Source organism: Octodon degus, unplaced genomic scaffold, assembly GCF_000260255.1.
Source record: "Octodon degus isolate 3935 unplaced genomic scaffold, OctDeg1.0 scaffold00081, whole genome shotgun sequence".
NCBI classification, from domain to species: domain Eukaryota; kingdom Metazoa; phylum Chordata; class Mammalia; order Rodentia; family Octodontidae; genus Octodon; species Octodon degus.
Genome location: NW_004524657.1, coordinates 1,448,912 through 1,465,371, shown reverse-complemented (window position 1 = coordinate 1,465,371; position 16,460 = coordinate 1,448,912). Strand labels below are relative to the sequence as shown.

The 16,460-nt window shown below is 41.2% G+C and overlaps 1 protein-coding gene across 1 annotated transcript in view; it reads left to right on the top strand.

The window, feature by feature from the left end:
• The first annotated feature begins 3,476 nt into the window (after nucleotides 1-3,476).
• Znf248 (zinc finger protein 248) overlaps nucleotides 3,477-16,460 on the top strand; it is a 27,018-nt gene continuing 14,034 nt past the window's right edge. The window contains exons 1-5 of the mRNA XM_023721232.1: nucleotides 3,477-3,790; nucleotides 4,206-4,300; nucleotides 4,395-4,436; nucleotides 11,546-11,672; nucleotides 11,950-12,045. Of these exons, the coding sequence (XP_023577000.1) occupies nucleotides 4,422-4,436; nucleotides 11,546-11,672; nucleotides 11,950-12,045 (238 nt within the window). The 5' untranslated portion in view covers nucleotides 3,477-3,790; nucleotides 4,206-4,300; nucleotides 4,395-4,421. The remainder of the gene's footprint in view (nucleotides 3,791-4,205; nucleotides 4,301-4,394; nucleotides 4,437-11,545; nucleotides 11,673-11,949; nucleotides 12,046-16,460) is intronic.

Below are 16,460 nucleotides of genomic sequence, written 5' to 3'. Positions count from 1 at the left end.
TTAGACCACTGAGCCATCTCACCAGCCCCAAAATTTTTATTTTTATTTCTTCTGTATTTGACAACTTTAGCTGTCCTAAGTGTCTTGTAGTTGGCCATACCTACATAAACTCCCTACAGCTATTCTATAAAGCTTTTTGCTTTGGCTGGTCCAAGCCTGAGTTTGAAGACTGTCCCCAAAGATTCCACACTTAACTTACCCTAAACACAGAATGTTTGGAGGCTGACTCCTGCTACAGAAAAAGAATTTTTAGGAAGCCTCAGTAGGAGGCAGAGGAACAATGTCAAATAGACCTTAGTGTGGAGAGTCAGGGAGACTGAGGAAGAGAGAGAAGAGCTGGAAGCAAAAGAGCTGCTGGGGTATGGGGGCATCTTCAAGACAGGTGATCTAGGATATTTTCCCAGTGCCAGAACGCAAATCATTTATGTGTTTAAAGTTGTGATCTGCTGCCCAGTAATATTGCTGCTTCCTTGAGAAGAGGAAGCACAATTTATGGTCGTGTCAACGACCATAAACTAAAGAAAAAAAAATCCTTATTCAACGACCATAAACTAAACCTAAAGCCCAGTTTATAGGTTTACTGTGTTTTTAAGACCTTTAGGAATTTTTTGAGGGACTTCCTTGGCAGGGAAAAGACCTTGAGTAACTTTTGCATACTGAAGTTGCAGTTCCTTCTAAAAGTTTTTGTACCAATTTTTTTGTATTAAATTCATTGGTACAATTTATGTTTTGATCACATTAATCATAGGGAATTTGTACCTGTACATGATATATCTTGGTTCTTTTTTTTTTTTTTGCCTGTTTTCTTCTTTATTTACAAAGCTTTGTTTCTATTTTATCCTTCCTCATCCCTCCCATTTCCCTTTTTAACAATTTGGATTTCACAATTTCTATTATACATTTTGGTTCTTTGCACGTTTTAGTTTCCCATACCAGAAACAATGTGGTATTTACAGAGGGCTATCTAATTTATTTCACTTAAAAGTATTGTCTCACGGTCCAACCATTTAGCTACAAATGTCATTTACCCTTCTTTATGGCTGAATAGTACTCCATTGTAAAAAACCCACCTAGAAGTACAATTTTATTTTATTTTATTTATTTTTCAACAAATAATACACTGCATATATTCTTAGTGGTTAATTGCTGTACAAGATGCGGACTTGTGATCCTATTTACAAACACCATTAGAACAAATCATTCTATTCATTAACAGAACGTAACTATATATCTATCCCAACCACTTTGAATACACAGATACAAAATGGACATTCATCTGTATACCCCATTTTTTCTAAGTTCCGTTATTGAATATTATAGGTGTGTAAACTCAGCAAAATATTCTAAAAGAGTCCAGTAGCCCATAATAGCCTTGGGTCTTCTGTTTAACTGGCAATGTCAGAAATTATTGACCTGAGTCCCCCACAGCTCAACTTAACAGCATGGCTTTATTTCTTATAATTTCGTCTTCATACTTTTCTGCTGGATGGTTAAGACCAAGGTAAAGCAGGACCTATGCAACAAGAGTTGTAGCTTTTTGGTCTGAGAAGGTCAGTGAAATGCCCTCAGGATTTGTCCTGAGATCCTGTACCTCAGATTGTAGAACCTTTATCAGTGCAGCCATGTGGATGAGTCACGACCATTGCTTGGCCAATGTGCTCTCTGTGAAAGCCTGAGAGAATTATCTAAAATGGCAGAAGCTTTTTTTTTTTTTTTTCTGGAATGCCTTCAAGGCATGACTGGCTGTCTTGTGTTGTGGGGATTGAACCACAGCAACCTGAGCCTGACTGCTTTGTTGAAGCAGCCACTTAAAGAACTGAGCTACGGGGCAGGCCCCCCTAGAAGTACAATTTTAAAATCCTAATTTCAGTATCTTTTTTCTGCTTTTTATTTCTTCAATCTTACCTCAGAATGATCATAATGTTACACTACAAAGTTTGCTTCTGCCAGCCATATGACCACCAATATCTGGAGGTGAGAACTGATGTGAAGAAAAACAGGTTTTATTATGAACTAGCTTGAGCAACAGCGCCCTAAAGGCGACCTCAATTGTGGACTAGTCAATACCGAGGCCAAGTGCTGCTGAGTGGTTTCCTAGCCACAGGATGGCAGTCTTTGTCATTCACCCAGTGTTTTTCCTTGGATTCCAACTCAAAAGACCTTGTGTCCTCCCCCCACCTCCTGGAAGTCTTTGAATTTTCACACACATTGAACATTTTTGTTCCTTTAATTGGAAAAACAGTAAACATTTTTTCCTTTAACTGGAGACCTTTAGCAAGTCCTTAGCACACACTTCAATGTTACTTAAAGACCACCGGCTATTCCAAGTCCTGAAAAACCAAGAAAGATTACTGATTAGAGAACCACTGGGTTTTTTTTGGTTTTTTTTTTGTTTGTTTTTGTTTTTTTGTTTTGTTTTGTTTTGTCCCCCCCCCCCCCCTGTCCCCTTTTTCCTGGAGTACTTCATTATAGCAGTCAAGACCATAGCCATCTTAAGTTCGGTACTTGAAGAAATCTTTTAGGAGTTATAAGGCTGGGGAAAATTTCAAATAAGATGGTGTAAAGCATTACTATTGTTAGAAATAATGTGCACGTAAAAGGATGTGCACGTAAAAATGTCCTAGGTAAAGTAGTTGCAGGGATGAGGTTTATAGAGCTTTTACATACAAAGTTTGCTTTATTATTTTGAAACAGGGTCTCGCTGAGCTGCCCAGCCACCGCTGGCTCTTCCTTTCCTATTAATCACTACATTGCTAACTTGTCTTCTTCCTGGTTCTAGAGAATAACCATGCCGGTCGCAGATGTTCTTCTACGTGACCTCACTTCGTGGTATGTGAGATAGACGTATACTCCACGCTAGGGAAGAATTCAGCATCTCTGTGGCTCTTGCAGGGGTGACCAAAGCAGCAGCTCTTCACACCGGGGAGGTGTCCCCTATCCGGGACCCTCCAGGGCAGAGAAGAGCCGCATTTGAACCCGTGCACGCCGGGAACCCCGCGCCCGCGCGAAGCTCCCTCACTGCCACCGCGACCCCCGCCCCCGCGCGCATGCGCATGCGCCTCCCCGCGCGTCCGCTGCGGCCCTGGGTCCCTCGTGGGAAAGCACGCCCAGTCTGCGGGTCTGCGCTGTGAGGGAACGCCGGGTGAGCCGAGCAGTGTAGAGCCTGGGCCTTTGGGCATGGGATGGGAATGGGGATGGCTGGGGTATTGCAGAAAGGCGGGGACGCAGGAGGAGGTGGGAGTCTGCAGAGGCTGGAACGGCCGCGAGCCGACCTCTACCGGGGAAGCCCGGGTCGGCGCGTGGACGCCAGCTCCCGGATCAGGCGTCCGCGCGCGCCCAGTCGTGCGGAGCCAAGGCGCGGTCGCACGGTCGCGTGGGGAGTGCGCGTGCGCGGGACCGGAGGCGCGGTGGTCTGGTGGGGAGGCTGCGCGCCTGCGTGACGTGCGCGTGACGCTACGCGCGCGCCTCTTGCGACCTCAAGGAGTGGGGCTGTGGGCGCGTGGCTGGGCGTGAATGGGATGCCCGGAGCTCGCGGCCCTTCACCGTCCCGGCGCTTGCGTACCATGCGGCCGTCAGGCGCGCTTGCCGCCCCAGGTTGTCCCAAGTGCGCTCGTTCCGTAGGCGGCGGCGGCGGCGTCTCCTGCTCCGGGCGGGTTCCGGGCAGGCCGCCGGCGCTCGAACTGCTTCCCGGGGCTGCAGTCGCGGTGTCCGTGGGAAGCTCACGCCGGTCCCGCGCTCGCGGCTCACAGTGTGTCTCGGTGACACCGCCGCGAAGCCCGGGAGCAGCGAGGTGAGCCGAGCCCGCTGCTCGCCCCGGGTGAGGGCGCAGGCCCGTCCGCCCTCCGCCTGCCGCACCTTATCTAGATTAAGACATTGAGCGGGAGGAGGTGCCTGGTTCGCCTCGCGCGGAGTGGGAGACTTGATCAAAGTTAATCTAAATAAAAGAGCCTTTTCAGAAACTTCAAGCCAGTTCAGACAGACATTTAAAAAACTTTATCTTGTCTTAAACACCCCTCCCTTTTTACAGAGGTTTCTCGGAGTAGCCGACCTCAAGGGGTAATGGAGTTAGCTCAAAAATAGACATGGCCTGAGTTTTTGTTTTTCTTACAACAGCAGTTTTGACAAATCCACAGTATTTGATCATATGGAATACTGTTATTTGTTAAACTCATCTGTTTATGTTTTTAATTTTTTCTGTGTCACAGAACCTAAATTGCTAATAATAAGAAACAAAATGTTAACATTCACTCTGAAAAGTGTCATGTCTAAACTCAACATATATCGGAGCCGTCATGGACATGTAAGTATCTTTGTGTGGGACTGTAGGCAGGTGAGTCCACAAGCTCCAAGGCAGGCCATGTCTGTCCTGACATCCATCCATCCTTTTCTCTCAGCTCTCCCTCCTCCAGTAAGAGCGGAAAATGAGAAAATCACAGGTAAGTTGTTTACTTACACTTTGTAAGGATTTTTTTTTTTTAAGTGGGAAGAAAAAGGCAACGTTTATGTCAGCTAGTCTAGGTGCTCAGTACCAGCGGGAAAAAGAAAATTTATATATGCAGAATGGAGTAGTATTCAGCCATGAATGGCAGTTTTGTCATTTTGAGGAAAATACATAGATTTGGAGAGCACCAAAGATAAATAGCAAATGTTCTCCCTAATACTGGACTCTGAAACAGGAGTGGGGCATGCCTGCAATCCCAGCACTTGGGATGCTGAGACAAGAGGAAGCCAACCTGGGTTATATCGTGAGACTCTACCTCAAAAAACAAAAAAGATGAAAGTAGAAGGGCAACTATTAATAGACAAGAGAGAGGGAATCAAGGGGAGGGGAGTGTAAGAACAGGTAAAATGGGAGATGGATGTGATCAAAATATATGCATTGAGCCCCCCGAAAATGTGAAACTAGTGGGAACTGTGGGCCAGAGGGGTGACAGGGTGGGGGGATGAAAATGATCAGAGTTTGTTATGTGTGTGTACAAATTGGCCAAAATGAAACCCATTAATCTAGATTGCCAGTATGCACTAATAAAAGGAGATGTGAAACCAATGCAAAACAAGAAAAAAAAAGAGTTTATATTAAGCGAAATATAACTAGAGCAACAAATTTGAAGTAGAAAGTATTTGGCAAGTTAATTGTAGGATTTTTAATTTTACAGGGTTATCCAGGTTATTGTAAAAATTTTTCTGGTCTTTTAAAATTTATTATTTATTTATTTATTTATTTATTTTGGTGGAACTGGGGATTGAACTCAGGCCCTTGTGCTTGTCAGGGAAGTGCTTATTCCACTGAGCCATCTCCCCCGCCCCTGGTCATCTTAATAACAGCCCTGAAATAAATGCAGTATATCTTCAGTCACTTCTGAGTAGAAACAGTGTCCGAGGAGATGAAGCTTTGAGGTTTGAGTAGCCCATTCTGTGATAGTCCCGCTTGATCCAGGAATGAAATCTGGAAGATGTGGAGGATTGGAGGTAATATAAGTCTTCAAAACACACCTAAATGTACCTGTTTGTTTGTGTTTCTAGGTAGAATTGCAGGCAGTTCTGTCTTGTTTCTACATTTCAACCTGATTAACAAAGCCTTATCGCATTACCTCCACTCACCTGAATCAGTTCTACAAAGGGTCACCAAATCATGATCAAGACCAGTGGATTTTTTCCCCATTATTGCATCATTTAGCAGCATTCAATAGTACTGACCATGGTATTTTTTTTGAAAATCTCTCTGTAACCTGGAGCTCAGACCTGTTCCTCACTCTGATTTCCTGTCCAGCCCTCATGAAGAAGACTTTCACCACACATTGTTTATAAGGGTTGCCATTCTTGGTCCACTGTACTTCTGTTTTACTGGCTGGTTTCATGTTTTTTAAATAAATTTATGATTATTATTATTTTGTATATAGTACAGAATGTACAGTTTCTAATAAGCTTCCAGGTGAAGTCAAATGTACAAAGGACCAGGAATCCCATATATATATATATTTTTCCAATTCAATAGCATGTCCCAGAGATTTCTGTGACACAAAATGATTTTTCTTTGTTAAAACTGTGTAATTGAATGTAGGTGCCTGAGTTAAATTATATCCCATCTTTTACTGTTGCAAACCCTGTTAGAATGAACAGCCATGTACACACTCATACACACCAGGTTATTCATATTCTGTACATTCATGAATGTACTAGATAGATTTATCAGATGAATTCCAAGAAGTGGATGGATGTTAGTGGCTTTAGTGTCAGAGACATTATTATTTTGTATTTTTATTTAGTACAGGTTCTACAGGGTGTCACTATACAGATCGGACTCAGTGATCCTTCTGTTTTCAGCCTCCCAAGCACTGGGGTTACACCCACCATGCTCCATCTCAGTAGCTTTCTCAGTGCATGTTGGGGGTGGGGCTGGCGTAGCATGCTGGGGATTGAACCCTGGTCCCTGTGTCTGCCTAAGCAGGCACTTTAATTTGCTGAGCTATCTGGCTGGCCCCCTATTTTGTGTTCTTCTTGGCATTGCATGAGAGTTTCTCCACAGCTTCTCCCTCAGATACCTGGTTCAACTTTTGGGTTTTGGGAAACAGCTAGGTAAAAAGTGGTATTTTATATGGTTTGCATCTAGTTTTTTTCACTCTGAATGAAATTGGTTAACTTAATGTGTCTAGAGTTGTCTTGTGTTTTTCTGTGATCTCTTTTAGTGTTTCACCCATTTTTTCTTAGGTTTCTGCCCCCCCCAACTCTGCTTATCTCTTATACATTAGGGGTAATACTTGTTTATTGTATGAGCTGCAAACCATTACTTTTTTTTTTTTTTTTAATTTGGTACAGGGTCTCACTATGCAGTTTGGACTCCTAGTGAGCCTCTTGTTTCTGCCTCCCCAGCCCTGAGATTTCAGGTGGGCACCATTATAGCACCAGTCTTGGCTGGCTCGGTGTGCCTGTGGTGGGGCGGGTGTGACATGTGGTGCCAGGAATCAAACCCAGGTCCTTGTGCTTGCCTAGGCAGGTGCTTAGGTGGCTGAGTTATCTCCACAGCCCCAAACCATTTCTTTCTTGTATACCAGTCTTTTATAAGTTTAACTTTATAGCATTTGGAAGCACAAGTAGTCCTTACTTCATAATCATAAATTACCTGTTTATATATATCTTGGTATCTCTATGTATTTTATGTTTAATTCATATAGTGTTTACCTTAATATGCAGGAACTTCACAGTTAAATTGTTAAATCATTCTACACAGTATTCTGTGTAGAATGTTATGTTACCATTATTACAACGTTACCAATGTTACTTTCTGTGCTATTACCATTTTTGCTTTTTCTGTATTTTAAACCTTAGGAAACATCTTGAATAATGTGACCTCAGTGGGTTTTGTAATTGCTTATGTGTTGCCCTTGTATTTGTATTTCTCTTGCCTTTCTTTATTTTTTTATTTTATTTTATTTTTTTGCGGAACCAGGGCTTGAACTCAGACCCTTGCACTTGCCAGGGAAGCACTTATTCTACTGAGCCATCTCCCCAGCCCCTGTCTTGCCTTTCGACTGTTTTATGCTTCCTCTTTGACCATTTCTTTGTTGAAAAAAACTTCTATCTTACTATTTCTTCTTGTGCCAGTCTTACAGTAAGAAATTTTCTCAGTACTTTTTTGTATGAAGATGTCTGTCTTTATTTTTGAAAGAATATTTTCTCTAAATACAGAATTCTAGATTGGAATTTTTTCTCCTTTTCTGCTTTAAAGATATCATCCCAATGTCTTCTCAGTCTTTTTTGCTTTTATTTTGAGACTCAGTTTTAAACCTCCTCCTTGAAGACAATTGATAATTTTTTCCTTTGACTGCTACCAAAACCCCCACAGAGGGTTTAGGTCTCCCAATTAGCAATACACGTATACAAAAAAGAGACAGTATTTTGCAGTTAAGGAGCTCTGGGATGACCCAATGCTTTCTATGAAACAAAGGGCTGTGAGTCCAAAAGCTCATGGCTTTTGTTGGTATCAGTCAGGGAGGCAACTGGGTGTCACGGGCAGAGCGCTATGGAAAATAAACTTTGTAGGCATTGGCTATAAGGAGAAACAGCTTTTTTTTTTTTTTTTTGTATTTTAGGGAAAGGTCTACAGGGTGTTCAGGGTCTCATTACTAGATAGGACTCGTAGTGATCCACCTGTTTACAGCCTCCCAAGAGCTGAGATTACAGGCGTGCGCTACCATGCCCAGTCACAATTGCTGTCTCAGCGCATCCGGGGGCGGGACCGGCAGGGCAGGCCTGGGGATGAAACCCTGGGCCCCTGCGCCTGCTTGCAGGTGCTTTAATCAGCTGAGCTATTTGGCCTGCCCTGAAACAGCAATTTTGTACCAGGTACAAAGGCCTCCAGTTAGCAATACAATGAATGGATAGCTTAATATATGCACAGCTGGCACCTTTCCTGCCAGGAAGGCAAGGTTCTGAGTCCCATGGTCTCAGCTGAGATGTTATCTTGTATCTTAGCCCTGAAATCTCACAAACTTTTGCTCAGGCTTCCCTTCTAGCCACCAGCAGGGTAAGCAGTTATTGCCCGGGTTGAGACACACTGGTATCTCTGCCAGACTTAATCACATTCTTTTATTTAGCCAATTAAGGGAACATCTGCTTCTATATAGCCAGGTGTGCATATCTCAGTGAACAGGGTTGAAGTAAAGGTCAGGGAAAGATGGAGCTTTCATTTCTTAGGAGAACACAACTTGGCAGTTTCTCACAGGCTACCTATGAGATTTTTTTCTTTTTTGGTTTCTAGGAGTTAATGTAACTTCTTTTGGTCTTCTAGGTACATATTTATCCTATATTCATGGAGAGTTTTGATCTTGAGATGTGATGTCTTTTATAAGTTTGGGGAAATTCTCAGCCATTTTATTTTCTTAAGATATTCTGTATTTCCTTCTGGAATTAATTAATTCTGGTGTCTTCTACTCTAACCCTTTACCAAATGGTGTTTTTAGCCTTCTCTCTCTTGCTCTCTCTTTTTTTTAGGACAAGGTCTATAGGGTTTCACTACACAGATCGGACTCGTAGTGACTCTCCTGTTTTCAGCCTCCCAAGTGCTGGATTATAGACATGCACCACCATGTCCAGTCTCAATCACAGTCTCAGTGCACCCCCTGGGTGGGGCTGACACAGCATGCTTTGCCTAAGGAGGCACTTTAGTCCACTGAGCTATTTGGCCGGCTCTTAGCCTTCTTTCTTTACTTGCCTGTAACTTCCCACTCTGACAGAAATTTGGCTACTGTTGTCTTTGTTTACTTAATTACTCACTTCTAGTATATGTGTGCAAGGGATGTCAGAGTTGTTAGCCTGTGGGCTCTTGGTTCCTTTTAGTGTTTGTTGATTGTGTGTATTTAATTTTCCTTTTTTGTGACTTAGAGGATTGGATCCAAGGTTTTATGTGTGCTGAACAAGTGCTGTACTTCTGAGCTACGTCCCCAGCTCCTATTTCTTAGTTAGAAATTAAGGTGTTGGAAACTTTCATATGCAAGTTTTGATACAGATACAAGTTTTAAAATGAGTAAGTACCTAGAGTGTAAAATTGTTGTATGGTAAGATCTTCAATTTCATTTAGCTTTGTACATTTCTGGTCAACTGTTCCAAAGATACTGAATCATTTTATGTTCTTTTACTTTTAACATTTTTCCCCTAATACTGAGGATTGAATTCAGAGCCTTCACAATGAGCTGTATCCTCAGCCCTTTATTTTTATTTGGAAATAAGGTCTTGCTAAGTTACCCAGGTTGTGCTCAAACTTGTGATGCTCTTGCCTCCGCTTCCATGTCTGGTGGGATTCTAGGCATGTATTATTACAAGTTCTTTCATTTCTTTCAATTTTTGCCTTATGTATTTTGACAGTCCTGTTTGTTAGATGAATGTGGCTTCCATTTACATTTTCTTTCTCTGTGATTTTTGAATCCATCTAAGCTCTAAGTTTTAGATACTGCATTTAACAACAGTTACTATGTCCTGTGTGTGTGTGTGTGTGTGTGTGTGTTTACCTACTTAAGAGGTTCCTGAGATCACCTTAGGCTCAGTGACTCCCTGGAGTAATTCAGCAGATGGTTATATTTAGAGTGAAAGGATATAAAGCAAACTCAACAAGATACTAAGCACTAAGACCTCCCTGTGAGGTCTTGGGGTGTGTATCAGGGAAGCTTGATTACTTGTTGCCCAAAGTTTTTATGGGGGACTAGTTTCTTAGGTAGTCTTTCTAGTATATACCCAAATACTAGATTCTCGGAATGCACGTCCTCAGTGTGACCATACTTTTTATGCAGACTGCTCAGGTGCCGTGACTGTTCTTATCAGGAGGTGACGTGGTGAGTGTCCTTCTGAAATCCACACCGCCAGCTGATAGCCAGGGACACTGCAGCAGACCTTTCAGAGTCCAGCAATCTCTGACCTGCTCCCTACATAGCACAAATGCCATATAACTGGTGAATCTTTCCATCATTATTTTGTTCATATTTTCCTCTATTTTATTGAATGGTCATAATTCACTTTCAATTTCTTGTAAATGTCAGTACTTGGGTCACTCATGGCTCTACTTTTATTGTCCTTTTTCTTAGTTCCTGTTTCATAAACCATGAAAATTTATTTCTTTTTTTGTATTTTAGGGAAGCGTTTATAGGATGTTTAGGGTCTCACTACTAGATCGGACTCATAGCGATCCTCCTGTTTACAGCCTCCCAAGAGCTGGGATTATTGGTGTGCGCCACCATGCCTAGTCTCAGTTGCCATCTCAGCATGCCCCTGGGGGTGGGACTGGCATAGCCAGCCTGGGGATTGAACCCCTGGCCCCTGTACCTGCTTGCAGGTGCTTTAATCCACTGAGCTATTTGGCCGGCCCTGAAATTTTTACTGGATGGTAAATACTGTTTTTAGGTATTTAATTTTGTTTTGAGATAGGGTCTTGCTATGTAGTCCATGATGGCTTTGAACTTAGGACAATCATTTCACAGACTCCCAGGTGTTGGGACCATAGGCATATGCCACTGTGCCCACCTGGACACTGTGTTTAAAAACAAAGAAACAAACAAACAAACAAAAAAATCCATAGTGACCCCAGAAGATGATCTCTTCAAGCAGAGAAAATTCATCTTTTTCTCTGGTCACTTTAATCAGTCAGTTTCTCTTGATCAGGGCTTGTACCACGTTCATTTCAATCTAACTATTTGTCTCAAGGACTGCAAGTTTTACTTCCTGGTGAAAGTTGCCTTATGGAAAGATACTGTTCTTCAGAACTCTAGCCTGCTGTGTATACACTTCTAGTTTTGACAGTGCTCACTTACTAAAAACCACATGAATATGTCCTAAGCAGGCTGTAAGCCATTCTTCTAAGCCATTCTTTTCATTTGCCTCTATAGTGCTTGTAGCAACTACAACAAGAAATTCATTTTGTAGAAAATATTTTGTAGACTATAGCACAAAAAGAACTATCCTATTTGTCATTTTTTGGTAAACTCTGGAGATGTTCTGTTGAATCTTTCCTACATCTGATTCTGACCATTTCACATAGAAAAGGAATATTCTCTTTTAGGAACAAGTGTCATTCAAGGATGTATGTGTGGACTTCACTAAGGAAGAGTGGTGTCTGTTGGACCCCACTCAGAAGATACTGTACAGGGATGTGATCCTGGAAAATTATAGCAACCTTGTCTCAGTAGGTAAGAATTTTTTTTTCATGTGGCTAATAATCACCCATTTTTAGTTCCTGAATGTGAGTGCCATGAACATTTCTGATTTAAAGCTTGAGATTCAAGGCTCTAAGATGACTGGTCCCTTGTGGCTGTTATAAAGAATATGTTCTTACAACCTGAGGAACTGGTTCATTTACATTCCTTCTTTGTGCGGCTCTTGAAACTACTTTTCTTTACCTTAATTTTTTCCATGTCTGCAAAGGTGAGCTGTTTTACCCCCACTCTTGTTATTTTCTCTTGCAAGGGTTTTGCATTGCTAAGCCAGAAGTGATCTTCAAGATAGAGCAAGGAGAGGAACCCTGGGTATTGGAGAATGGATTCCCAAGCCACTATAACCCAGGTGAGTTATTGGGGCCACAGGCAGTGAAGAAACCCAAGAGAGTTTTTGTGTATGTCATTGGTTTAGGATTTGCTACCTTTGGAATATTTTTCAGAAACTTTGGGTTTTAACTACAGACCTTTGGGAATGACTAAAGACATGTGGTCCACATTGTGTTCCCTTTTTTTCCTCCAGTACTGGGAATTAAACCCAGGGCCTTCACACTAAATTATCCTCCCCATGTCCCCCCACCCCCTTTTTGGGGGCAATAGTGAAAGGTCTTACTGAGTTATTAAATCGCTCAGGCCAACTGTGACTTGGGATCTTCTTGCCTCAGCCTCCCAAGGTTCTGGGATTATAGGAATATGCCACCGTGTTCAGCTATCCTGTTACCTTAGATCTTCTTATGTGTGTCACTGATAAATCCTTTTCTTCTTTGATACGTTAGAATGACTTTTACCCATAATCTAAAGTCAATTGGCCTTATCCTATTTTTTCTTGGTTAGATTTTACCTTTTAAAATTTTCACTTTCTCTGGTGTGCCATGCCAGCCCTGCCCCAGGGCACATTGAGAGCAACTGAGACTGGGAGTGGTGGTGTGCGCCTGTAATCCCAGCACTTGGGAGGCTGAGAACAGGAGGATCACTACCAGTCCAGTCTGTGTAGTGAGACCTTGTACTAAATACGTTTTTTTAAAAAAATCATTTTGTGTTTTCTTAGAGTGCCTTTATTATCTGGTATATACACAGTATATTCATGCAGTTCCATAAATCCATTAAACAAATATAGTATGATGAATACTTATAGTAACCCAGATATTTTTTAGGTAATAACAGAATGATGTCCCTGATACTGAATGTATATTACCATGAGCAACAAACACAGGCATATGTGTATATGTTTATGTATATGTGCACATGTATATGTGCAGACACACTTGGGCAATGGAAAGTACTATGAAGAATTCACATGAGGAAAGAAGGCAAGTGCATGAGAGAATGTCCTTTGGCCGTGGAGTCAGAGAAGACTTTTTTATGAGGTCCACATTAGCCACAAACCTTTGACAAAATGAATGTTAGCTGTGTAGATCAAAAGGAGGCCAGGAAGAGAACACATTACGGGGCAGATGTTTCAGACAGGTTTGTTCATGGCCAATATTAGAGAGTCAGATATTACCGGAAGTAATTGGGCATGGGGGAGGCTAATAGGTGGTGATAGAAGTAGCAGCAACAAGGGCCACAGTAGATAGAGCAATTTTATTTTGAGGATAAAGTGAGAGACGTTTATAAAAAATCAATGCAGATCGGATTCAGTCATCAGATCTGATTTACAATTTAAAAGGATTTTTCTGCAGTGACTGTCTTGTGGTGGGTGAACCTGGACAAGCAAAGAATAGGAATTAGGAGAGAGGCATTCCCTCTGACTGCCAGAGGTTCTGAGAAGATATAGCTTTGTACAGATGCTTGACTATTGGGCCATGAAGAAAGAGTGTAAGGTACAGAAGGAGACAACAGTATTCCAACAATTTGCCTCAAGCAATTGGACAAATTAGGTGCCATTTCTGAGATAGAGAAATTATGGAGGAGACATGGTAGGCATTATGGCAGATTTAATACTGTGCAGAGGTTGGGAGTAACTGCTAAGAGTCTAAACTTGTATTGACTGGGAGGTTAGATATATTTAACTATTGAGCTCATGGCTGAGGCCAGAATAAGACATGTTCCTCTGAAAGATTCCAACATCAAAGGGTGTTACAGATCACAGGCTAGATTTTGTAAAAGGCCAGATGGTAGCCAGGTGAGATGACACACCTGTGAGCCTAGCAGTTCTGCAGGCTGAAGCAGTAAAATCGTAAGTACAAGGACACCTGGACAACTTTGTGAGATGCTTCCTAAAAGCTAGAAAGAGCTGGGATTGTAGCTCAGTGCTCATTACTTGCTTAACAGATGGGAGGCCCTGGGTTTAATCTGCAGTACTGTAAAAAGGAACAGCAACAAGACCAGATACTAAGTGTGTTAGGCCTCTTGGCTGCATGTGTGGTTCTTGCTGCTGTTGATCTTCCTTGTACTTTTTTTTTTTTTTAATCTTCCTTTTACTTATTTTTTGTTTTCCCCCCTCTTCCTCCCTGTTGTCATCTTCCTACTACCTCCTACTGCCTCTTCCACCCTTTCCCTTTAAAAAGGTGAAAGAGTCTTTGTGGCAGGGCCACTGCCATGATGTGTCATCCTTTTCTAGGACCTGGTTGTATGTAGATGAGGGTGGTCCTGGGGCAGTCCTACTTTTCACAGGGATTAAATCTGTACAATAGAAGAGATTAAAAAGGAACAACTTGAGCTATAATCCTATTGCCTAGGAGTCAGATGTCTTCAGTGTTCACTACACAAACTTTTGTCACTTCTTACTAGCCTCATAATACTAATATTTTTTTGTAAAGCTACCCACATCTCTCTCTTTTTTTTTTTTACCCACATCTCTTCACATTCTGTCTTTTCACAGATAAAGCTCAAAAGCAGAGATACATCTATATTTCTTCATTCTTGATTATAATTCCTCATTGGTTCTTTTTTATTTTTACTTAAAGTATTAAAGTTATCCTTCACTAACCTGACAGAATTGCCCATAGACATAAAAAAGAAATTAAAATCTTTCATTGACTGTTATAATGTGGTTCTATTCTACCTTTTACATTTATTTTTTCTGTTCTTTATAATTTATATTTACTACATATTATCCTGTATCTTAAATTGTGTTTCTACATGCATTCACTTACCTAAAGCTTATTTACTTTGCCTTTTTTTTTTAATGAGCAGAATATATTTATTGAGAGAAAGAAAGCTCCTGTCCTGAGAGAGGCACGGGGGGTGGGGGGGAGAGACCCGAGCAGGTAGTTCCCTGGGAAGCTGTTTTTTCCAGGGATTTTTATAGTGTAAAACCGTGCGGGGCTAAAATGGAGAGAATGGGAGCTTGCTTAGGTGGGCAGGAGATGGGACAAAACTATGGTCAACCAATGGGATTACAAGCACCATTGCTTAGGTAAAACTGATTAAATCCAGTATCAAATGGGAAATTGAGTCATGTAGCAAGCATACTTTGCCAATTTTTAAAGAGAAAAAAGATAAACTGAATTTTGAGAACGTTTAATAGAACAGTTACAATCATTGATACATTGTATATTGTCTTCATATTAGTTAATCAGAGTACAAGATATAGGTATGATATCGTGTCTAAGCAATACCAGCACAAAGCATTCTTTTCAAGGAACTAAGAAAAACTAACTGTAAAATTATCTTAACTATCTTGTGTATGTGTGTAGATAATATTTTTTTCTTCTTTTTCTCTTTCTCCCATCACAGTTTGTCTTTTCTTTTATATAGTTTCCCCCCACCCCAGTTTACAATATCTATTACACATTTTGGATCCTGATTTCTTGTTCAATTTCTCGTGCTAGTGATACAATACAATGTTTAAATGTGTGGGTCAGATTTATTTATGGTGTTTAGTTGCATCCATTTACCTACAAAAGTTTCCAGTTTTTCCTTCTTTAGGGCTGAGTAGTACTCCAAATATATTAACCGCATTTTAAAAATCCATTCCTCTGTTGATGGGCATCTAGGTTGTTTTCAGGATTTAACTATTGCAAATTGTGCTGCTGTAAACACAAGTGCACATATGTCACTCTGGTATGATGTTTTCAATTTTTCTGAAAAATACCCAGAAGGGAAATAGCAGGGTTGAATGGGACCTGTAATCTCAGTTTCTTAAGGAATTGCCACACAGATTTCCACAGTGCTTGCATCAGCCTACATTCCCACTAGCAGTGGAGAAGGGTTCTTTTTTCCCCACAGCCCCTACAGCATTTGTTATGGTTGATTTTTTTATTATTGCCACTTTTGCTGGGGTGAGATGAGATCTCAGTATTGTTTTAATTTGTATCTCTTGAATGATGAGGCGTATATTCATGTCAGATGCCCATTTTTATGTTCTTTGAATTTAGAGGTTCTTATTTGTGTGTATGTGTGTGTGTGTGTGTGTGTGTGTGTGTTGTAGATGTAAGTCCTATGTCTACAGGACAGCTGGCTGTAATTTTTTCCTATTCTGTGGGTTGTCTTTTCATGCTGTTGGAGATTTCTTTTGTTGTGCAAAAGCTTTTTAATAATGTGAGATCCCATTTGTTTATTTTTTGTATTACTTTCTTTTCATTCTGGGTTTTGTTCATGAAGTCTGTGCCTTGCCTATGTCTTTGAGATTTCTATTTTATCTTTCAATAAATTTAGTGTTTCTTTTTAAATATTTAGATCTTTGATCCATTTTGACATTAGTTTAGTGCATAATAATAGACATGGGGGAGCCCTCTGGTTGTGTGTCCGAGGTGCTGCCGCTGCAGTCGCGGACAGTTTGCTGAGCCCGTTGGTGCTCCGCATCGAGACTGACGCCGC